This window comes from Buteo buteo, chromosome 10, assembly GCF_964188355.1.
Source record: "Buteo buteo chromosome 10, bButBut1.hap1.1, whole genome shotgun sequence".
Lineage (NCBI taxonomy): Eukaryota > Metazoa > Chordata > Aves > Accipitriformes > Accipitridae > Buteo > Buteo buteo.
This window is the reverse complement of record NC_134180.1, coordinates 26,891,838-26,919,131: the sequence shown is the minus strand read 5'-3', so window position 1 is coordinate 26,919,131 and position 27,294 is coordinate 26,891,838. Positions and strand designations below refer to the sequence as shown.

At 37.5% G+C, this 27,294-nt stretch overlaps 1 protein-coding gene across 9 annotated transcripts; it reads right to left on the bottom strand.

Annotated features, from left to right (window-relative positions):
• Positions 1 to 766: 766 nt before the first annotated feature.
• KYAT3 (kynurenine aminotransferase 3) lies at positions 767 to 27,294 on the bottom strand. 9 transcript variants are annotated; one of them, XM_075039061.1, is made up of 15 exons: positions 27,180 to 27,293; positions 24,663 to 24,707; positions 22,672 to 22,802; positions 19,413 to 19,480; positions 17,994 to 18,138; positions 14,597 to 14,746; positions 13,319 to 13,405; positions 11,770 to 11,892; positions 11,560 to 11,680; positions 7,510 to 7,586; positions 6,526 to 6,615; positions 5,703 to 5,889; positions 4,614 to 4,687; positions 4,090 to 4,176; positions 767 to 2,686 (listed from the first exon to the last, which is right to left on the bottom strand). In XM_075039061.1, the coding sequence occupies exons 3-15, from the start codon at positions 22,768 to 22,770 to the stop codon at positions 2,624 to 2,626; spliced, it is 1,371 nt and encodes a 456-aa protein (XP_074895162.1). In that variant the 5' UTR covers positions 22,771 to 22,802; positions 24,663 to 24,707; positions 27,180 to 27,293; the 3' UTR covers positions 767 to 2,623. The 9 variants fall into 9 exon arrangements, with proteins under 9 accessions (XP_074895162.1, XP_074895161.1, XP_074895164.1 ...); XM_075039060.1 differs by having other exon boundaries at positions 22,672 to 22,792; XM_075039063.1 differs by having other exon boundaries at positions 22,672 to 22,772.

Sequence of the window (27,294 nt, the reverse complement as noted above, 5' to 3'; positions counted from 1 at the left end):
TGTAAGCACTGCTCAGCAATAACAAAAACATCCCTGCGTTATCAACACTGTTTCCAGCACAAATCCAAAACACAGCCCCATACTAGCCACTATAAAGAAAATCAGCTCTACCCCAGCCCAAACCAGCACACATGAGTAAGGGTATGCACCTCTACACAATGCAGAGCTATCTTTAAACATTGGCCACCTGTGTGCCCCAACTCAAATTAGGTGCTTTAGCAGGTGAGTTATTGGCATACTAATGAAATATTTGAAACAGTCAAATGTAACAATGGAAAAACTATTTTGCTATAGTTTTCTTAATTTCCGCTTCAGCCCTGCATATAATTTTTCTTTCATGCATATTCTAGACTGATTTTACACAGGGTGTCCCATTTGCCAGTGAGAGTAATATAAGCATGTTACATCAAGTCTATTCGAAGCAGTGAGCTTTTCTTTCTTTTTTTTTTTTTTTTTAACAGAGCATGAAAACATTGTAAAGAGAGGTCAATGGAAGAACCCTTAATATCTTACTACTGTTTTGAGGCCACATAACCCAATTATGTATGTGTTCACATGCTAACAACCCAGCTGTCTCAGGGAAATCTTAGATTTCAGAAATAAAGGTTTAAAAAATACTTAGAGAATTGTGCTCTGCAGCTGTTAACTTCAAGAGAAGCATGATGCAATTATCTTCACAACTTTTTATATATAACAATGATGAAAATAATATTACTTGCGTAAGGTTTAATTGCATTGAGAAGCACCTGTTTCAAGGACAAGAAACCAAAATTCAAGTATTTTATTATTTTGTATCATTTCAGAGGCGTAAGAAATTAGAAAATATTGATTCACATAATCATGCAAACATTTCACAGAAGCCTGTGTTTTTACCATGTATTTATGCTAGAAAAATTTGCTTAATTTTATAAAAAAACTTTTCAATTAAAATAGATTATTTTACATTCTTTCCCAAATTACCATGCAGCTCAACAGACTGTTGCAGTCCCCTCTTAGTTCCTGCAACAGCACTGCTCTCCAGTGCAACTTACATAAACAGATTTTAAACTCCTTGTAAAATAGTGTAGATTTCACAGAAATTTAGTATCTTAAAAAAAATAGTTCCTCCAGGAATTTAATGTACTAAATTCCACATGAAATTCATGCTGAAATTTCAGTTAAGTCATTTTAATTACTCAATTGATTTTTCTACATGAAGACTACACACCACCTTAAAAATACCAGCCAACCATCTTCTGGTGAGATTCAGGGAATGGCAGTGCAAGACAGCTACAAAGACTACAGAAGTCCCAGTTACTGGACTCCCAAAAGCCCAAGACCAAGAAGTACTAATGAAAAAGCCTAGCAGCTGTTCTCACAGTCCATTTTCTATGCTTTTTTTTAGGCCCATGGTCACAGTCTGATGGAATTCAGTTAAGATTCCAGCTGTGTGATCACAGAATGAGTAAAATTTTTGCAAAACTAGTTATTGAATTTGTTCAGGCTTTCCACCATAAGGCCTGTGGGAAGAATATAGAATCAACATGGAGAACATAACACACAGCCTTAAAAGGTTACCTACCTGGACTGCTTCTGCTAGTGGGAAAACCATCCACAGATGAAAAGATCACAGAGAGAACTGAAATAGGAGGCAACTAGAAAGGAATTCTCCATATTGATCTCTTTTCAAACAGTCCTTCATCAACTGAGCTTGAAACAAAGTTAGTTGAGCTCCACAGCACAATATTAGGCCCATCTCCCACGGTCCCCCTAGATCTAAAGAGTTTGAAGTAAGTTTGGTGTGAAGTCACTGGTGTTGTGAACATGGAAAGAAAAAGGGTGACAGGATTAATTATGTCACTGTACATCCGATTGTGATGGAGCCTCTAAAGCAAAGTCTTCTATTTTGCTTTGCAGATTCATCCATGTAATAAATAAATAGGTAGAAATGAGTAAATAGAATTCCTATTCTAGATGCCACTTTTATAATTTTATTGAGGACTGAATACTTTCAGAACAGCACACATGACTATTGTGGGAAAATAAAATAGTAATTATGCAACTTAGCACTTTTCAGTCTTGCCTATAGTAAAAACACTGTATTGATTTAACTCAGTCACTTTATGTAAACTGATGAAATTTGTGCATGGACAGGGCAGGTAGGTATGTATGTAGAAAGTCACTACAATTATCTAATATGAGGCATATCTTAATTTTCCTCCACTGCAGGCTATTGGGTTTCACAAACCACAATGTTTAAGTCTCACCCCTCATTCCTATTCTACCTCATACCAAAAACATCTCCCACTTCATTCTTGTAAGTTTTAAAATTCCTATATCATCCATTTTTTTTACACAGAGTCCTACAAATTTTTGTCTTTCACTAAAACAAGTGAATCCCATAGATTATTTTTTTTTTTTAGGAAAAACATAAATGATTTTGAAAAGACTGAAAATAACTTCTGAGTTGCATTATACATATTTCAGTAAATCATCGTTTTGACTCCTCAGCAGGTGGCAGCACAAAGTTATTTACAATGCCGTATTAACTCTGTACTGTATTAAGTAATTTGTTCTTAAATTTGCAATTAAAAAAACCCTACTATTAGATAATTATGCTTGATGGAAGAGTTAATAAGAAAAATCAGGCTGTCTGTTTATTCCAGTTCTTCAAGATCACTTCAGCTGCATCTAGCGTGCTGTCTTTCTGCAAAACAAGGAATATCACTATTACTGCAAGTATGGAGTTCTTGAAAAGAGAGTAGCAGTCATGATTGTATCATCCCAAATCAATATTTGGCAGCTTCACTTGCATCCTGTAAATACCTGTCAGTCAGCTTTTCATTAACAGTTATAGCTACAGATCCAGACTACACAAAGAATTCAATGCTGATTCCTTGCAAATATTTATTAGATATATTTAAAATATAACATTTTCTCAGCATTCATACTATAAAATCTAATGAAAGCAATACTTCTTATATAAATGCCTGGCATTTATGAAGTGATGTACTTGGCAGCTTTATACTCAGAGACATGCTAGCATAGTTCCCTAATCTTTATGTGTACAGTTGGGTTTTTTAAATCTCCATGCAACCAAGTTATGCTGTGAACTACTTAAACATAATCCCTCTAAATATGGGTAATCTATCCACTGGCCAGCTGTATGGCTTGGCTACAACCTGGTGAGTCATACAAATAGTCTTTAACTTGACATGATTAGTGCTGTTTATCCTGGGCAAGCCACATTTACAACCAGCAAGTTTCATCCTGGTTGTTAACTGGCTTAGTTTGTATCATAGTCTTTATACCTCATCAAAAGAACTAAGTAACACAAGCAGAAACTCCCCTTCATTACTGGTTCAAGCTAAGGCTCCCATCTTTATACTAGAACAGTTGAGTTGCACACGTTCCATTATGCTGACTCTGTTACAGAACAACTGGGAAACATTTTAGGGCTGCGAGCTTATCAAAAGTGTATGTATCTGTCCCCAAAGTCTTTCAGTTTTTTCAAGAACAGATTTAACAGGAGGAAAAATATGTGAAAAGGAGGTGCTCACAAAATGGCAAAAGTCAGCCAATTCACAAAAACATGTAAGGTAATTTCCTTTTTTTCTTTTGTAATTGGAGCTCATGTGAAACCCTATGTATTTTCAGGTAAGTGAGCTAAACTTGAAGGTGACCTGGTCACTGGTTTTGTTGTTGGAAACTGAATAGGCATGAGGTATACCACTCTGCTATACAATTATTCTCTGTTCTGGATTACAGAATTCACCTTAATTGATAGTGGTACCTGTGTCATTCATTTTCACTGCCCCCACTGGTCAAGTATGTTTTTAAAAATCAATCAAGTAAGCTAAAAAAGGCCTACCCGCCCAGTTGTTTCCTGCCAGTTGCCCTTAGCCATGCCACCACATTTATGGCTTAAAGCCCCTCAGCAAAAAGACAGCTGAAGCTACTTTGTGCTGAATTTTACACCAAGCTAACTTTCTGTTCCTAAAACCATCCAACTCAGGAGATTCTGGGCAAAATGTAACAATCACTCTTTCGCAGATTTCTATACTGCATTGATTTTTAGGAGTCTTAAGTCTTCCCAGGACACAAATTTACCTTAATGAAGCAAAAACGTATATATTTTTCAAACTGCCTTTTTGTCTCAGGACCACAGAATGCTGAAAGAGGAATTGCTGCCAGCTTCTGAAACATAAAACAGAAATTTTATTTGCTTATTTTATATATGTAAAAAAAAATATGTTTTAAGCATGATGATTTTACTATTCCATTTCTAGAACTCTCCCTCCCAACATGTGAGGGAAAGACAAGGTTCAGTTTTGTATGCGCTAGCTAGACTTAACTAAATTCAAATTACTTAGGTACTTTTCAAAGGTACTTTTGTACAACTAGCATTTAAGTATACTGAAAGAAAAGTGCTGGGACATAACACAAACCTACAGGGTACATTTTCACCATATTTAGCAATATTTTAGCCACATCATTATCAGGAGTTACTATAAACACCAAGTAATATTTTGAATGGAATATTTCTAATACATTACTTAATAAATACGGTTGCACTGCTCTTGCTTTCAATAGAAAAGCCTTTCTAAACCTAGAGTATGACTAAGACACCTTACCTTAGATGTTATCATCCATTTGACAAATTTATAATCATAAGGTTGTTTCTCATCTACATCAGAGAGATCCACATCTAAAACAATTAAATTTAAAACAAACGTGTTATAAGATTTCCTAGACTCCATTGGGAAAGCATTCATTAACAGCACTTCATTATAGTTAATACTTCATAATAAAGACGTATGCTTTTATTTTTAAATGTAATTTAAAAATTATACTGTAACGATGAAAATACGGCAACAGATTGAACCTTTCCATTCTGACCTGAGCGCTTGCTCTCCATTCAAAGCAAATTCAGACATGTAGCTTGGAAGAAAGCCATGCAGTACTCCAAGAAGTCCTCAAGTCTGGGTTATTGAGAGATCAGGGCAATGAAGGGTACTGAAGAGTATATTTATTGCATGGACAGCAATAAACACTGCAACTGCAGTTTTCTAATCTGTGAAACTGGGGTATCTAAAACTTTCTGAGACATGGTGGCACTGCAAGGTCCAGCTGTGTTTAAACATTTCTGTGTGAATGACAAGTGCCATTAGGACCAGGTAGTAAAAAATGTGGGACTAGAAAATGCTCCCCTGTGGGAATTCTTCCTCCAAAGTTACCATAACCTGAATTTCCAAAAGGCTTTGTAAATTTGGGTAGCATTTTACAGTGTTTGGAAATCAGAATGCCTCAAAAAGCCTTCAGGGTATGACTTCAGAATAAGAAAAACAAACAAAAAAAACCAGAAAGGGGAAAGTACAAATGGTATGAACTCAGGATATTAAACTGGGTGCTTGGCTTTCAAACTTTTTCATCATCATAGACCTTTTGAAAATAGAAATTTTTATCCACCTCCTTTATCCTCCCTAAAACCTTGCCAAAGCTTTGTAAAACACGGACAGTAGTTAGGATCACAAACAAAGGCTTTGCTGAAGCTTATAAAATCTACCTCCCAGGCTAAGGTCAAAGACAAAATTTCAGTGCCAGTTAGTACTTCTGACAACGTTACACAAACAGGAAATGAGAAGATAGTTTAAAATGGAAGTTGCATTTTCAGATTAACTATATTTGCTTTCAACACCCTTTTTAATAAACTTTATACTAACTTAATGTAGAAACATCAACAATCATAAAGTATCCTCCATCTGGAATGACAGGCTTTAGTCCACTTTCTTGAAGTAGCTGAGCCATCCGATCACGCTTGCTTTCCAGCTCTCGAGACAGTGAGTAAAAATAGCAGTCTGGGTCATCCATGCGTTTATAGTCTATCCAAAATGCTTGTGCCAAAGCCTCCTGGAAACATAATCAATGTTCAGAGTACTCATGGACACTCAGTAAATTCACAGACACACATAATTCCTACTGAAATCACGTGGATTTTTCTTCGATTCTGGGCCTTATTAAGCAAATCAGCATACACAAATTACACAAGCTATGTCCAAGTGTGTAATTTGTTTGCTACTTTGTGCTGTGGCAACACCCAAAGCACCCATTATTTGCTAGGCACTAGTCATATACAGAATTCATAGTCCTTGACACAAAGGTTTACAATCTGAATTGAAGCTAAGTTTAAATTACTGATAATAATGTATCACAGAATACTAGAAACTAGTAGACAGAGATAATGCTTAGCAAAACAAGACCTTATTGCAACAACTTTTATTTGTATTTGCTAGGAAACTACTAAGATTGTCATGTTTTATGCAAGAAGCAGGAGTTTGTAGGTGAAAGAAGAAAGAATCTGCAAGATTGTGATTATTATTTTTTTTAAATATGTGGTGAAATGATCAAATTTGTCTCCTCTTCTTGCACCCCAGAATATATATTTTGACAACTAAAAATTCATTGTTGTGACTATTGTTTTATTACAGTGAGGCCTACAGTTTTGCTACACCAGAAAATAACCTCCTCTGCCCCATCTATACCTACCTGTAATGGAGTTGAGCAAGTATACAGTGTATTTTGGTGGACAACTTGCAAATGCTTAATCAGGTTCTCAGGGCCAATAGACCAACCAAGCTAAGGGAAGAAAGCATGCATATGTTATACTTATAGCAGTGGTACTAAAAATTAACAAAGAATTAAAATTAGCTGTTAGCCAATATCTCAAGTTTTTCTATTTTAAGAATTGGTAGTGAATTTGTTTTGATAAAGAATTAAGAAAAAAGTTGGTTTACAGAAAGGTTGCTGAATGATGCCATTAAAAAAAGTCTAGATTTGAGACATCAGTTATAGTTTCACTTATCCCTATCTCTCATAAGGTACTGAGCAAACTTTCAACTCTTCATATAACAAGGGTTAGAAAACAAACTGAGCATTTATTAGGAATGCTATTCCTAATTGTTTTAGACTCTTTCCATCTCATAAGCTCCTGTGTCAAAGGTGGCTTAAGCATAAAACAAAAGTTCACTACTGAATCATATATGTCATGGTTCAGTTTGAACACAGGTGGTGAAGAAGAAGGAATTTAGTTGCCAAATGGTTAAATATTTTTGTTTACTTTCTGATATGCATTTTAACATCAAGAAAAATATTATCATTAAATATTTTACAGAAATAAGCCATTCCAAAACATACCATTATCACAATCTGAAAACATCACCAAACTGGAGAGTTAAAATATGGTATACATATCTTCCTTCAAGAATCTTGACTGGCTTTGAACAAATCATACTGTGTTTATTTTTTTAGTATTGTTTTCTCACAAGAGCATATTAATCAAGAGACAAGAATTAAAACATGGGTGTTCAAGATAGGTAATTGCTCCAATTGAATGCTATCTTCATGTTTTGGAGACACACAGATTTGCCAGAAGCTTTCAAAAGACAGGTCATAAAAACAGAGGCTTTTTTAGTGTAATAAATGCATTCTGTTATTTATATAACTGAACTCTTTTATATTGATTCTTCTTACCTTCCAGCCAGTTACACTGTATGTTTTTCCAGCACTTCCTATAGTTATTGTTCTTTCCCACATACCTGGCAACGTAGCTGTATAGAAAATAAAATTAATTGGGTACAGGTGCACTCACATAATTCCACGTAGTTAGAAAAACTGTACTGCCCATAGCTCAGAGCTGTATGTTGATACATCATTGCAGCATATTAAGCAAGCAATAAGAATATTCTAAAATTATAGCAATTGTAAGAAATGAGAACAGATATATGGGCCAATGCCTTTTGGCATGAAAAGAAGGTAAGGTCTAATGAAAGGAGAAAGAACAGGCAGAGAGAGGCACGGTTTGTGAAAACTACATGTTAGTTATCCTCAGCTAAAATGCATATTCATAAGAAAGATATGATCTAAGAAGTGACTACCCATTCATCTCAAGACAGCATTATTTCTGGTGCCTGATAATAGCACCATATACAACATTAACTCAGGCACTGCAAGCCATTTTAATAGAATTGCCCAGTTCAGTGTAACTGGCTGGGCTAGACATCAGAAAAAGAAAAGAATTACTAAGACTTCTAAGCCAGAACCAAACACCGTTAAGAATCAGAAAACTAGTGGACTAAGTAAATAAATAATGTTTTGTTATATAATTTGAACAGGCCTGGGACTGACTGACAATAGCAGCTAGCTAAGGATGTCTGCAAGGATTAAGGGATGCACGGAGGTCTATCTCTGTTTCTGTATTTATATCTGGTAGGAGACCAAAATCCTTTGTTTCCTTTCCAAGGAATGACAGAGCAAAGGTCTCTTCCTATAGTTTGTAAATTTTTTTTCTGTACACTGCTTCAGGGGAGCTCTATTTGGACTCTTAAACTTAATTAATTTTCAACATAAACAGATAAATCAAGACACACGTAAGTCTGAGACAAAGTTAGACAAGGTCATACTACTACTGCAATTGCAGTGGTCAACAACATTCAGCTCCACCTCATTTGTACACTAGAACCACTACCAATGAATCTGTCAATTGTTAAATCCCCTCTCTAGGGAGACCAACAAACAAAGATTTTCCAAATAAAACCACTGAATTTCATAAGGAAGTTTTTGCAGCAGTTATCTGCATTAGACATGGTATAAGTCTTTGCAGTTATTTGAAAACATGTATTGTATTTTTTTGAGCATACTTGCCAAGACGAGAAACAAAACAGCAAGAAAGAAACTCATATTCCTATTAGCCCACCCATATTCACTTAACTGCTCTGTGACCTTGAAAACAAAAAGGCAGTTTGAACAGATGCATCTTCTAGCTAGCTAGGTCAAGAGTATAGATCACTTCCTAAAGGCAACCAAACTAGCGCTCTCAGACTGCAAAAAGAATTGAATTTCAAAGCTAATGCCCTCTAGCGAGACTGTTTTGCCACAGTCATAGGAATTCGACCTTGGAGATGGAATGTAACAGCATTTCAAACAATAGCAGCAGCAAAAGGGCATGGGGAAGAAGCAGCTCCATTGCTTTTACAAGCACCAAGTTTTAAATAGAGAAGGAAATTCCTCTGTGCCATATGGCAACATCATTATATGACACCATAACCAAGTCTGACCACAATTTAAAAGCTAATGAACTGCAAACTAACACATATAATAAGCCTGTTACCTGGGATGGCACTCAGCTTGTTGAGAGGCTTGTTCAGAATCCTCAGTTATGAGATGCAATCTCTAAATCTGCCAGTGCAACCCTAATCACTGCTTAGAGGAGGTCCACGGTTTTACGGAAGTCAGATAATGATGAGAAACATGATGAAGTGCTCTACACTACAGAAAACTGCTTCAGTGGCAGCACAAAGACTGTACTAATTTTATGATCTGTGGCTAGCAATCCCTGTTGAATTGTATTAAGAAACTACCATCAGACCGTGTAAATTGCTGCAATATCCATTTTGCATCTCTCACAAAAAAAGTGTCACTGCATTTGATGGAATATGTAGAGGTTAATATAGAAACACAAGACTTTTTAAATAGTGAAATAACATTTTTTTTTTTTCTTGTAATATCTTTTGTAGACTTAAAAAAAAAATCTAAGAAACTTAAGTTAAAAAGAGCAGATCTTGTTTCTTTTACTGAAATAATGTTACTGGTTACAGTGTTACCTTGAAGATTTTATAGTCATTATAACACTAAAGTTAAAGATGGTATCATGGGATCTGTTAGAGAATATGTACCGAAACTTAGCTGACTAACTGTCCAGGCTTTAACTTGCATTATCATTGCACAGTATTTTTAAATTTTATGCTAAACTACAGAATGCCTTTTGTTCAACTGGAAATATTTTGGTTTGAAGCATTAAAATGACAATACTGATACTAACAAAAACCAGTTACTATGCCTTAAGAATTCACCACCTGTCCACAAAGACAAAGTGTAACTGACAATATGAGTGTTCAGACCTGCTGCCATCGCAAAGGAAAATGGATTACCTTACACCACCCACAGAGATTTTGGTTCTGAGGACAGCTATTTGCATGAACCACCTGCTAAGCCCATAAAGAAAGCTTTAATTTAACTCACTTTACTTTGCAACTGGGTCATGATAAGCCACACATGATCAGTTACTGTATGTACCTTGTTAGGATAAACTTACTTGGATTACTATCACACCAATGTGTGATGTTACCCTTCTCCCATGTCTGAAGGTCTTCGAGGAGGTATCACTATTAAGGCACCACAACAGCCATGAAATTAGGCCAGTTTCAAAACAGACTCATAGCCTATGCATGGCCAATACAATCAATGTACTGCAGCTGTATGATCAGCAACTGTGTAGCTGAGCTAATAAGTATTGCAAGGTCATTTAGATAAAATTTCCTTTTTATTATTTATAAGATTAAGTTTTTACAATGATATAGCCCGCACTAATGGAAAGGTTCTCTTATTGCCACTCTACATATATGGAATTGAAGCACAGAAGCAAAGTTATTCAACATTCAGCCAGTGGTAAAGCCAGGAAAAATGCTAAGTCTAAGTTATATTTGTCTCTTGATTTCACTGTTTAATCTCACCTAGATGCCTCTGTTGCATATGACCAATATGTGCCTTCATTATGACAATAAGTACCTCATAACAGAAAGTTCATGCAAGTTGCCACCATTAGAAACAAAACCTCTGTACATATAAGAAGGAAGTTTTGGACTTTAGCTAGCTCAAACACGTCAGCAGATCCAAAACAAGACCATCACATTAGAAACTTTTACATAAATGCTTAGCTGTAGAATTATAGGATTGCAGAAGGAGTTCAGTAACTTGCACTAGATTCACTTGTTCTGACACAATGGGAGGGTTCCGCTAACTTCAGTGAAACTTGGATTAAGAAATAAAACAGAGGTACAGGGACATAACATCATATTTGGTTTTCTGGATTTCTTGTAATGGTGCTTTACCCCTGTAGCAACACTGCCTGAAGATTTTAGCATGCTTTCACACTGCCTGTGCAGTGACTTACTTCATTGAATTCAATGTCCATTATTTAACACTGTCTCTGCACTTTGGAGGGACAGTGTTCATGCACTATCTCCACACTAACCTTTATACTCTTTTCTTTTTCTTTTTACAGGTAGTGGAGCAAAAATAATTGTGTTCCTCATTATGCATTTCCCTCATTGATTATCTCTACGATGCTTTGAGAAGGAAGTTTTAATCCCTGTTCCTTCTATTAGCTCTTCAGCAAAGCACAGTCCAATATACATACATGAACAGCAGTTATACGTGTCATGGCCAACAAAGTAACTGAATAAGGATGGGATATTCAGATGATCATAACTAATTTATGAACATCAGTCCCACTGGTTTCTATGGATATCTGCTCCAAAGTCACTTAAGGGCTTTTGGAAATCCTATCTGGAAATTATTCTTTAAAATATTTTTCAGAAAAGGGAAGGGCTCTCCTCCTTAGAGTCTAAACATTGTATAATAGTCAAAGCTTGAAGTTTGAGCTCCTTCCAGCAACCATTATCTCCGAGAGGCACATTTACATCTTTCCACAACCACTTCTGAGATGCCACAAAAAATCAGTACCTATTTTAATGTGTTTCTTTCCTTTATACACCAGCCATTCATACACCTCATCACTGATGCACAGGGTATCATGTTTAATACAGAGATCAGCTATGACTTGGAGCTCTTCTCTTGTAAACACCTGGGATACAAGAAAGTAGGGACAATGCATTAATCATAGGATTTAAGGCATACTCTGAAATTACAGTAATGTTAAAGCAGGACTGTTACCTTGCCTATGGGGTTGTGCGGGGTATTCAGAATAATTGCTTTTGTTTTGGAATTAAATTTATTTGCAAGTTCAGCAGGATCTAAGACCCAATCAGCACTACAGGGAGAGTTTCCATAATTTTTCTAAAAAAAACAAACAAACAAAAAAAAACCCAACAATAAATTTATGCATTACTTGAATACAACATATTACAGCCTAAACAGAGATGTCCAACTTACCATCCTCAGACACTTTCATAACCATACTTGACAACCTATCCAATCTGTTCTGCTCTCCTGGGAGAAGGCACTTCTAGGAACAGGCAGGGAGGCTAAGAGCAAGGTAAGTTATTATGACAGTGGCTGTCCTCTCTTGGCTACTGTCTGTCTGAAAGCCTCCCCAGAACTCCTTTCCAGGATCTGGTTACACACATGCTGATTGTAACAGTGTGTAATGCAGGAAGCGCAGTCACATGACAGGAGAGTTTATAGCCTTCCCAGACACTAGAACAAGTGTGTGCATGCTTGGCTGGAAAGATTGAGCACCACAGGAGAGAGATTCAAGGTCTTTTCCTCCTCCCTGTCGATATGAAAACGGCCAAACAGTAAAAAATCTGCACCACTGAGGCTCTGGAGTTGCTGTGGTATTACACAAGAACAACAGAAGTTTGGGCCAGTTGCTACAGAGAACAAAGAGCATGGCCTCACTAGCTTTCTGACACCTGCACATTACTGGGAGAGGGCCAGACCAAAAACACGGGTGTGAAACAGAAAATATTTGGAGGAACCCCATCATTCAAAATGTCCCTAGAACGAGGGCACCCAGAGGAACAGTCTCACCGACTCCCACTGCAGTCCTGGAGGTTTTGTCCCTCCGCGCTGTTCTGATTTCATGGTGTTCATGCAACAGTCCTGCCTAAAGAGCTCCTCAGCCCTCCCCATGAAAGGCTGCCAGGCACCCAAGACAATGGTAACAGGATCAATACTTTGCATCCAGAATAATCCTTGCAAACTGCCAGCATAATGCCAGCCGTACCAATTTGAAAATTCACCCATACCAAATTTATTCCTTTTTACCAATAAAGGAAACCGTAATTCTCATATGTAAAGCAAATATGTCTACTGCATAATCGCTCCTTATTTAGTAAGCAGATTTTGGAAAAGAAATTATATTCTGTCATTGTAGGAGCTGCTGAAAGGATCACAAAACAAATCTTTTGAAAACCAGCAGACACAGAAATTGCACTGAAATGTGATCCTCCTTCCCTTATTTTGCACTGAAAACATTCTCTGATGACATCTGAAAAAGTAATTTTTATCAGCTTTCAGAATGCACAAATTAAAGTAAACGAGAAACATTGTCCTACCTTCTACAACACTAATAAAATATTCTATCTGCTTTGGATTATCATTGCCTCAGACTTACACTATAGCAATCTATCTAATTTTTATATAATTGGATATTATGAAAAACTATACAGAAAAGCATCACGTAGATGATGTTCATCAAATTGTACTGAATATGGATGAGACACTTTATATGACAAATAATTTTTAAAAAGCTACTCACATATCTCAGTGGGATAAAAACAGGCTTTGCACCCGCCATCTTTACCATTGGTTCATAACAGTCATAAAACGGCTCTATTATTATTACCTGAAATTACAATCATCAGTATCAGAAACAGAATTTACCATACATGATACTATCTTATTTCCAGATTTACTTCAGTGGTATAATTTGATAATGTTTCTGGCACTCCATCCTGATCTAACATTGCAGAATATTCCTCCTTTTAGAGCATCATATAAAAATGCAACAGTCACATACTGCAACAACAGTCTAAGTGTGATAAGCACTACTCATTTTTGACAACCTACACAGGCTCTTCTTCTATAGTTACACATTACAGCTATTAAGATATAATATTAGGAATGTTTGTCTCCTGCACACAGATTTGAAGGTGCAAGGCAAAGATGCAAAGATGGGAGATAGCAACAGCAAATTGTCGAACCACAGCACAGCTGCCCTAATTCTGTCCAGGATTTCCAAGTATCTAGAAATCTCAGTAAAACAGCTTAAGTCTTCAAATTTTATCAGAAGAAAATTTTCAAGTAGAAGAAGAGGACAAATTCAAGGAAAATTGCATAGAGGCTAGATAATAGGAAAACAAACAAACAAACCCCAACAGAAAAGGAAGAAAAGATACAGATAAGAATACATTATACAAGCGAAACCAACAAAACACTGAGAGCAAAATGCATGACAACACAAAAAGTTGTTGTCTATTACAGATAAAAATATCCCCCCAAAATTACTTTTAGTATCACTGTCAAAAAGGCAGACATCAGTAGTGAAGGGATGAATCATCACAGCTAGCACAGTAAACTAACAATCCTTTCTTTAAAGGACTTTTCTGCTCTGCTGCTACCTATGCTGCTACCATGCAACAGCCCAAAACAGATCTTGATAATGGTTATTCAAACACCATCAACACTTTGTGCCACCCTTAGTCTTCTGTTGCACACAACAGCCCACAAGTTTTCTCAAATACGAAATCAGTATGCATTGTGTCACCTAACAGTAATAGTGATAAAGAAACTGCTACAGGTACTGTAAGTGTGAAAAAAAGGGGTTTGTAAGTTGGTGAATGATAGGAAGATATCCAAAGGATAGTCTCCTAATCACAGCTTCTGAAATCAAGCAAGATGTGCAACTGTAACAAATCAAATTAAGGAAGATCAGAAAGAAGCCCCAACATTAACTTATCTTTAAAAACGGACAAATAAAAACCAGGCAAATTCTCATTTCAGTGAGTATACATGAATATTTCAAATAAAAACTTACTTCATCTCCCTCTTCAATTAATGCCTGTATTGTACTAAAGAGAGATCCATAAGCTCCCACGGTCACCAGGATATCTGTGAGAGGATCAATCTTTCTTCCACAAACTCTCTCATACACTTGAGACAAGGCTTTCACTAGCGGCAGATGTCCCTGTTCAAAGCAAACATGCAAATGATTGGTGTGTTCCTGACAATGTACAAAGCCTATGTTTGGGTTTTTTCCACATATATCAAAATAATACATTGTGAAATAGAAAAATACAAGATGAGCCCTCAGTGTTAATGGCTGTTAACAGGTAGCACATTAGGGAAGAAAAGTGGTTTCAACTTATTTGTATCTACTAGGAAATTCTTTTTGTATATCTGATGCTTTTTAATTTCTATCTTCTTATCACATCTCAGGCTAGCTCCAGGTAGCCTGTAGGAGAGCTAGGACAAGAGACAGGAGGAGACAAGGGAATACTCTGACACCAATTCATCCTCACCTCCTTTAGAGTCTCTTTCCCACCTGCCCATATTTCTGTCTGAAGCTCCTTCTGTTTCCTTCCTTATCTTTCAAATTATTTGGTGCAAGGGGAATCTGTTTATAGTGGTGATAAACAGCACTTGTGATCAGAATGATGATTTATATAGTCATATCCCAAATCTCAGAGAACCATTCAGCATTTGTGTCCCCTACAGGAACATGGCGGTTAACATACTCTTCTCAAAATGTGCAAAGAACAAGAAAACAAACATGCAACAAAGATCATATATAATATGGAAATAAGAAGGCACAACTCTGTTTACTCGGGAAGACTACAGGTTTCCTGCTGTGAAAATCTTTTTTCTTTTTGGATACTTGGTAGAAATAGAAAACAGCTCCTTGAGAAAACACAACTATATAACAAAAATCCTTCTCTACAATATTGAACATTGTACCTCCACACTCAAGGCATAAAATCATGAACCGTTCTGTAAACAAAAACATTACCATAAATTAAGGCTTACAAGTCATTGTTGATTCAAATGACAGCCATTTCTTGCCATGAGTGTGTCAGCTACACAGGAATGCTGCACCACCCAAGTCACATTAGGCCACTCTACAGGCCATAGCCCTGCAGTCAATGAGAGGTCCAAGCACACAGAAAGCTGAGACAATGTCTCAATTATTATATGGGTGTGCATCATTCATACTCAACCCTCCCATATTTGCTACCACAAATACTTCTGCTCAAAAACCACAGAAGTGCAGAAGTTTGTAGAGGAAGTGCAAAGGCTGAATATGGGAATATTGGTAAAAATTCCTCTTTAATTACTATCCACAGTATAATATATCTGCAAACATTCATAATTACATGGGAATTATCAAACTATTTGGAAATAAAGAACCAAATGACAGAAGTAAATATTGAATAATTGCATGCATTGGAAAAATTATCTTTATGCTTGATTTGCAAATCGTTTTAGAGAATCAGTCCATGAGTATTTGTCAGAAGGTAGACTGTAGCCCATTCTCTCTGCAACCTTTCCCCCTGTGCCAAGGCTCCTCCAAAACCTTGTCTGCCTGGTGAGCAAAGACTTTTCAGGTACCTTATTGTGGGCGATGAACATACTAATGCTTAGCCCAGAAGTTCACTAAATCCCAGCCATCTTTTGTGCGTGTTTCCAGCACAAAAGAATTGCTTTATACTTTCAAGTTTATATAGAGAGTTTTTATCTCTCTCTATCTCTATCTCATACTTGCAGAGATTCTTTGCACATAGCTAAAGCTGATTAAACAAAATGACCCAGACGGATGGACTGAGATACAGTCACTGGGGATTTTTTTTTTTCTTTCTGTTCTTGCCAGGGTCCTGAGTGCCCTAATAGACCTTAAAGGCCCTGACCAGCCTCTCCTGGGGCCTCTACCCACAGCTGCACCCCTGGTCCAGGGGCTCCACATAGGTGCTATGCAGTAGGGTTGCTGGTCTGCAACTCAGTTTTGGCCATGACTGTACCTGGCCATAGACCCTGTTGAACCTAGCCCCTACTTGTGGATTGATTTTGTGGCTTGACCTTAGACCTGCTACGTCACCCTGGACCTGCCCAGTGATAACTGGGTTGTGTCTAACCATGGTTAGCATTGCCGGGCCTGACCTGTGGATTGACTTCCTGGCTTGACGTCAGGTCCACCTCACCACCACAAGCTTGCCTGGTGACCTGAGCTTACCTCAGCCACCATCTCTGGGCCTGCCTTGCTCAGGTACTGTGGGAGTGGGCCCTGGCTGAGGCGGTCTCCACCCTCCTCGCTGTGCTAGCTTGTGCTCTGGGGAGCTGCCGGCCACTGCTGCTCCCCATCAGTTTAATGCATGCAGATTCTCAGAGAATAGGCAAAAAGTTATGTTGGAATATGTAGGGTTCAGCGTTCGGAAGATCTTGCGATGTCACGGAAAGTTTGAGGGTTAGCCACAGCCTTGTGATGTACCTGTAATCCCGCCTCCCCTCGTTAGTATAAAAGGAATTAACTGCGCAATAAAAGGCGGAAGTTGGCGCTCACACTGTGTGTGTTATCTGTCTCTTTCCCTGGTCCGGGCCGACCAGTGATCTAAGCGTGGCACCTTGATATGTAGCGAACGCTACAGGAATATAGACGCAATAATGCAGCAACTACCAATACAGTTGCTGGCCTACCTGTCTATACAATGTTTTTCTATCACTCTTGCATAACATGGTCATTTAGAAAAACATTAGACAGACTCCTTAGGGTCTTGTAGCAATCCTAACACATGATTCTCAGTTGGGCAATATGGTTTATCTTTACCACAAAATAAAAGAAAGACAAACCAACAAGGAAGCGGTCATACTAAAACAGTAATAGTCCACTTAAATGTCCTGCCTTGGACAATGATAAATGCCACACACTCACACCCAGCTCAAGACATAAACTCTACAAGCCAACTTACAGAATGGGTAGTGACTATCTTCCAGGGGCAAAAACTTACTGCTTTCATCACTTCCTAATCTCTGCTGAAATCTACTATATGTTATAGGTGAATCTTTTCTTGATCCTAGATGTGCTCTCTCAAGCGGTATAAAGTATTTCTTTCTCATTCTACCATTATCCTATCTGATTCATGTTTACGCTGACCAAAATCAGAGCTAACTGTATAATTTACACTCTTTAAACTGTGAATTGACTCTTCAAAGACAGTCTATCCAAGATGTGCTCTACCATTTTGCTCCTGCTGAAGGATTCTGCCTTGAAGAAGCCTACACAGAGGATGGGTTCATTAGTAACAGATAAGGCTACTACATCAACTTAATTTGGGACATAACAGTATGACCTACAGATAAAACCAATTTAAAGCAAAGTCAATTTGTTTTCCCTGTGGAATGTTCTCCACTGAACTCGGGCCATCAAGTTCCACAGTACTTACAAAGCCTCGTGTGTACTGGTTCAGTCTGTCAACTGCTGCTGCCTTTGCCAGCTCTTCTTTAACATAGCTGGGAGGGGATATATCAGGAAGACCTTGACCAAGATTAACAATTGAGGGATCTGCTGCCACTTTTGTAAATTCAACCCTAAAGGAAAAAAAAAATCTTAAAGTTAATGTACTAGATAAAACTAACTTTTCCTCCATCAGCATTAAAAGGCAAAAAAAAAGTGATTCACTTTGCCAAATTCACAGCAGTGGAAACAGGTTTAAGTAGAGTGCTCACACGGAGAGCTGGGGGCTGGGACAATGGTAAGTAACCACAGAAGTCAGAGGGAACCCAATAAAAGGCTGACTTTCTGCATCCACAGAATAAGTTTTCTGCCAGCAGAACTGTGCTCAGACGTGCATGCGCACAAACACACAGTAACTCTAGATATGGGCAGAAATTCAACACTACCCTCTCTGCAAAATGAAGTAGACCCAACTAGAACACGCACATTAAATGATTTAAAGGCTAGATTCTGTCAAGTGAAGGTGTCATTTAAACTATCCAGTCACCTCAGAGTGCTGTAAATTTTTCTTTGTAATTTTAGGCAACAGACTGTTTCAGGCTGTTCATTAACTGTTCCTAGTAGCCTGACAGATACAAACGTTAGGATTCTTGAACAATTTTTTTCCTCCCTTCACAGGTAAGCTTTGCATTTTACCCTTTCCTCCCTACCCAAATGTTAACAAGATTTAAAACAAAACAAAACAATACAAAACAACACAAAACAAAACCAAAAGAACCCACATAGCATTACAGTTCTGTCAAAAATGAATACAAATTGCTAAAAATGAGTTTGAGGCTGGATGAACAAAACACCTTCTGTATATATATATATATATATATATATACATATATACATGCAACTAATGTAAGCCCAAAATAGTGTTTTCACCAGCTAACAAAATCTCATATTTACCATTGATGGCAATATTGCTTTAAGACCAAGTTAATACCTAGAAAAAAAGTGTATTAAAAATAATGAGCTAAATTATAGACAAGTATAATGGCTTTAAAAAGAAATCTGACTCATTTGGTAAACACAAATCAAGTGTAACTAAAATACATTACTCAGCAAAATTAACATTTATATTTGAAAGCCAGATATACTACCATGCCCAAGATTTATACTTGTCTTACGTGGTTTACTAGATGAAGAGAAACCCAAGCCTAACATTTAAAGCTCAAAAATAAGAATTAATTCACACCTTTAATAGAATTTGGTTCACTGCTTCTAAGCAGGTGCCAAATATATCTCAGCAGAGATAACAAGTGCTATGTACCTTCTTATTGGCAATAATTACCAATTTGGAAAGAAAATATATAAGCCAAAGACATTTTCTGAAATATCCAGATATTTTCTTTTTACTTACCACATGTTGCTATCAAGGCCTTCAATTCGTCTTGTGTTCTTGTGTCTGAAGGCCATTGTCTGCAAGACCAAAATAGAAAGACAGAAGGGTTTTGTTAAGAAAGACAAAGTACTATATTGTTGGATTCTGCATGACAAACCCTCCTTCATGCTTTCTCAAATATACCATTGCCAGCTGAATTCACTAGTTACACAAAATTATAGACATGTTCTTTCATTAAAGCTTCTATAATAGCTAGAATTCAGACTAACAAGAAAATACACAAAAATGTCGTAAATTCACATTCACCATTATCTAAAGCCACTGAACTTTCAGCAAGGATGGAGCAGGGGCATAATTTAGCTCCATAACTTTAAAAGATGACCTAAAAAGAAAAAAATAGGGTACATACATTCTTCTTCTTTTCTATGATACACAACTTAAATACTGTGTTATTTCTAGCCCAATGCCTGCTCAATCCAATTTGGAAAGCAGGCATTTTCAATGTAATTTTATTTGTTAAATTGATGGGTAAGAGGAAAATAGCAAAGATATTTCCTATTTTCATTCAGACTTTTAAAGCTTTAAAGCATTTACTTACAGCACAGCAAAACCACATCAGAAAATGTTTTTGCTGTATATTCAGACCTTCAGTTAAGGTCTTGGAAAACTGCTTTAGAACAGAATTTCAGTGAGCACTCTCTATAAAAGCAGATAAAAACTTATTGAGAGCTGTGGTATTTTTAAGCTAAAAAGAGAAAGGAAAGTTGGGGGAGGGAGATTAATTTCTATGTGCAAACAAAAAAAGTGCAAGCAGATTTCTGTCTTTGTAAACCAGCTTGATACTGGGAAAAAATTACATAGGAATTACATAGTCCCTCAGTACTCCAGCTACTCCTGTTTCTTTGAGTCAAACTACTGATTTTAGTGACTTTTACCACTGTTAGCTATTGTTATTGTCTGAAAGATTCAAAACCCATCATCTAGCTACCATACTCAGAGAAGAAAATATCTGCATTACCATTAGACTCCAAGTTTCAACTTTGAGTCAATGGGAATGACTCATTGTAGAAATATGCAGGCACATGTTTGCACTCAGTCTGTTCACAGTAATGAAGCTTCACAGTTATGAAGCTACCATATACATAATGATTTGAAGAATGGGGAGGTATAAAATTAAACAGATACTTCTCTGCTCATATGTCTTTACAGATCTGATTCTGACCTCATCTGTGAGACACAAACACCAGAGGAATCAAGCACAGGACACCTTTTATTTGTTCTCAGGAAGAAAACCATTAAGATAACTAGACAGGTGAAATTGTACTTCTTGACATAGAACAAAGGGGGTTGAGAGGGAGTTCTGACCAGGTAATCTGTACTGCATCTATTTAAAAACACACATACGGTTTAGAAGATTAATCCAATTTTACAGTGTATGTCTTGATAAATATGATTAATGTTTGGCTGTACTATATAAATACAAGTAACATGGGTTTCTTAGATTGAGACACACACACACATCTTTTTTCACATGCTAGAGTATTTCTTGTACGGCAAGGAGTAAGAAGTCTCACCTTGAATCTTTGCAGTTAATAATGAGACTTCTGAATGCTGCCATGGGTAAATTTGTTCCTTTGACCAGCTCTTCTTGAAATTGTTTCAATTTGCTAAAAACTAAAGGCTTATCAACTGCAGGACTTTTATAATTAACTATAATGTAAATCTTAACTGCATTATGTAACCTTCCCTAGCTAAAAATGTATTGACAACTAAAATAAGCCTTCACCTTACAGCTCTCATACTATTTTAAGTTTAAATATTTAATGATTCAAGTCTTCCTATTTATTTTTTCTTGTGCCTTGAAACTATTTTTAAAAGAGAATAGCTGGACCTGCATTAGTTTTCAGGTTTCCACAGATTCAGCTTACAGGGGGGTTCAGGTCCACCTTATTACTTTGAGAAAGCCAACCAATTAACTGGCATTTTAAAATGATACCTTAAGTAGCATTCTTTCTTCTAGAATGTAATGAGAATTCTTAAGACTCTTTTTTCTTTTAGCCCAGTTATGTCATCAGCTGATAATCTTCAAGCCATTACTATGTGCAGGGCTAGGACTTCCATGAGTTTAAGATCGGTGTTAAGCAAGAGAGGTATGTCCTCATTAAGTTCTAGCTCTGACGTCCTGCCTTCCCTAACACTTTCTATCAGGGAAAGCACCTGATAGAAAGTCAGGTGCTGCTTGTATTTATCTTTCTTCCTAATATAAAGAAACTTGTGATTACATTGAATGGCAATATGTTTAATAATGATAGAAGCAAATATTTCTACATGGTGCATAACTAAATTGTAGAATTCAATATCAAAAGCTACAACTAAAGCCAAGATCTTAAAAAAATAAAAAAAAAACAGGATTAGATTTCAGCTCATTTAGTGAGAATATCCAACTCCATTAAACAGAATACAAATACTTACAGCATATGAAAACTGACTCAGGCAAAGCTGACCTTCAAAGTGGCTTGCATGCTAACGTAAACTGCTCATATGGGCAAAATATGCTACAACTGTCCAGTATAATGGTTTGAACATCTGTTTTGAAGGACCTGACATGTGCCTTGATTGACCCAAGTTGCTGACTAGATGAACTCCTGTTCTGATCTGGGAACACAATTTACATTCCAGCATTCTATATGCAATGCAGAGTGTGACCTCCAACCACCTACCATGTTTGCAAAGCTCTGTTTCCTCTCAACAAAACTGGAAGACTTAAAATGAAGTTTCAAAATCTTATAAGCAGTTAAGCTGGGAAATTGAGAAGATTCTGTATAAAGTTAAGTTTGAGATACTTATATACCCCTTGTTATTGCAGCATCAAGAAGCACCGCTACTCTCATTTCATTAAAGGAAAACTGAGATACAAAGAAATTAATTGTCTTACCAAAAGTCTGTGATAAAGCTGGGATTGAACCTGTCTCCTGTATCTCAAGCTCTAGTGCCCTAACAACTAAGCAATCCTTCTGGCCTGATATGTGCTAGATGTAACTTTAAAGACTGAAAAGGATACACAAAGCAATAATCACCAAATTCTGTTATGCTAATGTGGTTAAATATTTGACTGATTCAAATATCTTATTTTGTTCTTGATATTAAATATTTGGATCAATGTAACAAGAAATAAAGAAAACACGAATAATGCATATATATTGGCAACACTGCAAAATTAGCGTGTCTCTAATATTGCATTAAATAGTTTTATCTATGAAGCTGAAAGAATACTTACTGCAGAGGCTGAAAGTTTAATGGATCTGGAAAGCAAATCCGTTCGTAGCTGGTATGTTCTAATGCCAAGGCAACAGAAGTTTCGTGAAGCAAAAAGCATGCCTGCATAATAAGTAAGTGACCTGAAAAAAACTTACAGATTTCAGGAATGAGTTTCTACACATCACTAAGCAATTTTAAAAAGATAAGATCCCCTTCTCTTCCCTTCAGTAATTTTGTTTCTTTGGAATAAGTTCTAGTAAATTATTACCTTATCACATTTCACATTTGTAAGCATAGAGGATGAAACTTTTTAACTGACAGAGCTGCAAAATGTTTCTGAATGTCATCCAGAAGGAAGGTTTCCTCTATTTGACAGCACTGATCTTCTTTTCCTTGAATGACAATTAAGACTAAATGCAACTCAATGTTCAAAGTATCTGGTAAAATTGTTATGAAGATGTGTTTGTGTAGTAAAAATTGCTATTACAATTGCCAATTTAGACAAAATAGAAAAAGAGCCCAAATTTTTAAAAGTCACACAGCTTTAAAACTGGTCTCCATTTTCAAGTGTTTCAAATCAGGTACTGTGAAACTGAGATAATTAAGATCACCAGTCACACTGGAGAGGCAGGCCTGCGCACTTTATGTAACTATACTAAGTTTTGCCACAGTGTTTGGCAAACATCAAATACCTACCACAGCAGAAAACAGACAGCTGGAAAGTGCATTCTGTGCAGAGTAACAGATCATTCACTAACTAGAGAAAATGTGCCCTGTTAATCAATAACTATAAAAAAAGAAGAGCTGGTACTTCAGGCAACTACTTCCAGAATGTATTTGTAAACATATACACTGGATGACATTGTCAAAATGACTAGAATGTGTAAGAGAAAAACATGTAACCCATAGACCTATATCAGAAATACAGTAGCCACAGCAGTATAATTATTAACTTTGTTTTCCATAGTTTACTCTTCCCCCAGACTTTGCTACCTGAAAAGTGGAAGAAAACAAAAAAAGAAAGAAAAAACTATACTATTTCTATTAGAAACAAAGGAATGCCATTGCCTGTTAAAAAAATACCATGCAAGCCTTGCAGACAGAAGTAGAGAAGGTAATTCAATATCAAAGTAAAATATGATTTTTTCATTAAGAAGAATGGATTTAGTTCAACAAGAAAGTGTTCTTTACACTCCCTTTTAAGGATGCCTTACTGAATGAGTTAAGTTTTAAAAGTATGTTGATTTTGTCTTTCTCTTATTCCAGTCTCAGTTCTGAAATTAGGGTCCTTCTCACACAGTACTGAGTTGTAGCTAACTCGGTTAGACCCTCAATAATACCCACGTAATCCCATTGCATTTAGCAATATGCAAGTATACAATTCACTGATGCATCCTTTATGAGGAAAAAACACTGACAATTTCCTCAACTCTGCTGGGCTGAGGACTAGGAAAAGTAAACAGCAATTAAATCTTTGACACTAGTCAGCAGATATTCTAAAAGACACAAGAGAAATAAATGTTTAAAAAGACATGTAAGTACATTTTAAGTTACTTTTAATAACACTTAGAATATTTGACATAATCTTTGACAATAACTGTATGAAATAAAAAGATTGTGAGGGCCTCTATTTCTCTCCTTGTGGATGCATACAAAAACTACTTATGTAACATACTGATACTATCTGAAAATGTGACTATAACAATAGTGCTATTCTCCCAGGGTCAGACCAGAGGCAGGACTACCCTTGCAGCACACTGTGAACACTTGCAAACACACATATATTTGCCTGTTTAATTTTGTATTGAGGAGTAGTAAAATGAAATAAAAAGCCTGCAAACCTTACATGCAACACTAATGTGCAACTTTTGTAAGAAAAATTATTAACAGCTCTAAATATTTCTACCATTAGTGCCATGCTGCAGTATAAGACAGTGTGGTATTTGACAAGCCATTATTTGACACAAGGCAATCATACAAAGCTACAAAATAACATGAGGAGCAGTAGACCTGTATCACCGTGGCATGGTCAATCTCTGCAAGTACCTGAAATACCTGAAGTAAAAAATGATATCCACCTTTAATACCACAGAAATGTAGAAATTCTTAAAACTTTATGAGGAACATAATGGAAGCAATACTTTGCTGAACAGCCTCAGCAAGGAAAGTCAAGGCACTAGCATGTAACATTTGTCCCACTACATTTCAATCTCTGTTGACACTCTTCCAGCGAATGCTGAACACCATTTGTTCAGACTCATGAGCACTCAGAGACAAGACTACTGGCCATTAAATGGAAAAGCCTCCTATAAAATACTTTTATGACTTTTTTTCTCTCTAAAAATATTTCTTGTCTCTTCTGCAACACTGAATACTTCCATTTAAACTACTCTAGGAGGTAAAGGCAAACACCTCAATATAACCAGATAGTCTCCCACACTGATCTCAAAAAAAAGCAAGACCTACTCTTTTTTTTTTTCCCCAGACACACACATTCCCACTATAATCATATATGACATGTTAATGCATATCACAGGCTCAAGAGAATTATTTACTGTTACTTTTAGGATGTGCGCACACTTAACTATTATCTCTGTATGGTTTTTTGGCAATGACCAAGTATGTATAAGACATCCATGAAATGTTTTATAATGTCCTAAGGTAAGTTTTTCTCATCCAGATAGAAAGTGTCTTCCAGCTCAGGGAAGTTACACAGGGCTAGGCAGCTACAGAGGTACTGCAAACCCTGTTTTGACTTCAAACACAGAAAATGCACTGGTCTTTGTGGGGGAATGAAAAGGTACTAATTTTTTCTTTCTTAGTCTTATTAATGTCTCTTTTTTCAATCTTGGAGCTAGGCACTGGCTTTTTGGCCAAGAGTCGTATCTGTTTAGGAATACTTTCCATCCCATTCTAATTTTCAGTGCTCTGAAGCATTCATGCTTTAAGTCATAGTCAGTCCTCCTGGAATTCAGGCTTGCATACTCACAGAGAAAACAGGAAAATGAGCACGTTAGGGAAAAAAGGATAACAAATGACTACTCCTGCAGCTTCTTATTTTTTTTAGAGTGAGAAGCAAGGAAGGCTACCAGAAAGCTCAACACAACAAATGTTTTTTAGTGGGGCTGGGAGGAAGACACATTCTGGTTGCTAATCTGGTTTAAACTTAGATTTGGTGACTTAAACTAGACTGGAAGATCGAGTTAGACTTTGTCATGGGAACTCTATTAATATATCTGTGTACTATCAATCATTTAGCTCATGCTGTGCTTTATAAACACTCTAGCACAGACACAACCTCTGAGTTGCAAGGTCTTGTGCTCCCTTCACAGCTGCCCAGCCTCCTGGTCATACAGTACCCTGACCTCAGATGCTGCTGTACCACCAGAGCATTTTATGAACTGTTACATGTTTGTAATTAATTGATTTTTTTTTTCCCTTTGAAACTAAAGGCCGAATGCTGCTGTCCCTTCATTTTTGAGCTTCAGTTATACCACCTCTATAAAAACAATGCCTTTCAGCTTGAGTTGTGGTCAGACCTCTTAAGCTGCTCTATTTTTCCCATGTAACAAGTAGTCTCATTTTACTGTGCAGTCTCAGCAACAAACGTTACTAGAAACACTGCAAGACCATCAGCCACCACAATAATGTAAATGTAATCCGTCATATTTGTGTTGTGTTTAATATTTGCTGGATATGCAAACCTGGAAAATGTTATGCTTCAGCCAAACTTTGTGAAGCTTTTGAACAACTGTCTCTTCGCATGTGCCTTGAGGATGAAAGCTTTAGAGAAAGAAAGGGTACCATCTTACTGAGGCATCTCCAAAACTTTTTTTTTTCCCACCATCTAAAAGTAATAAATGACATGTCAAGGCAAGAGAACTGCTGCTAAAATTGCTGGACTCTGGGAAGTTGGGTATTCTTATTAAGGGCACTGGATTTAAAAACTGCTGTATGTGAAGGGTTTGTTCTAGTAGTGAACATTTTGTCATTTCTTCTTCCATAATCTACGTGGAACAGAGAAAACTGAGCGTGGAGACATAAATTCTACGATATGGAATGAGGAGAGGGATGAGGTTGTGGGGGATTTTTCATCACTTTTTTCCCCGCATACAGCAGCCTTGCCATTTAGCCACTTTATATCGCACTTATGCTTTCACTGACGCCCTCTACCCACGCGTATTTTCAACCTGAGGCACTCCGCGTTTGCAGCACAAGGTCTGAAAGGCCAGAAACAGCCGGGCACTAGCAAACCCCCGCCCTCACCGACGGGCCCCGCGTTCCAGCAAAGGGGAGGTGGCCGGCCACGGGACGCCCCTAACACGTTAGCACTCCGCGTTCACCGGGCCGCCGGCACTGGCTCCCGGCCGCTCTGAGGGCCAACAAACGCGGCCACCCGCCACCCCCAGCTCGGACTGGGGGCCGGCGAGGCCCAGCCCGCCCCGGGGCCGCTTCCCCGCAGGCCCTCGGCAGAGAGAGGCCGCGACGGCAGATCCTCCACCCCCGCCCCGCGCCGCCACAACTCACCGCGCCGGCGCCGCCTCCACCGGCCGCCGCGCTCCCGCCCGCAAAGGGAGGCGCGGAGCCGCCGGGGCGGAGCGAGGGGCCCGCCTGCCCCGCCGCCGCCGCCGCCGCCGCCGCC

Bases quoted from the DNA above. Each gene is read 5' to 3' on its own strand.
- KYAT3 (XM_075039061.1), bottom strand. From the start codon at position 22,770: ATGCTTTTTGCTTCACGAAACTTCTGTTGCCTTGGCATTAGAACATAC. The intron at 18,139-19,412 runs GTAAGTAAAAAG...TTTTTCCTTTAG, and splicing joins GGCCTTGATAGCAACATGTG to GGTTGAATTTACAAAAGTGG. The intron at 2,687-4,089 runs GTAAATTTGTGT...CTTGTTTTGCAG, and splicing joins TACGTTTTTGCTTCATTAAG to AAAGACAGCACGCTAGATGC.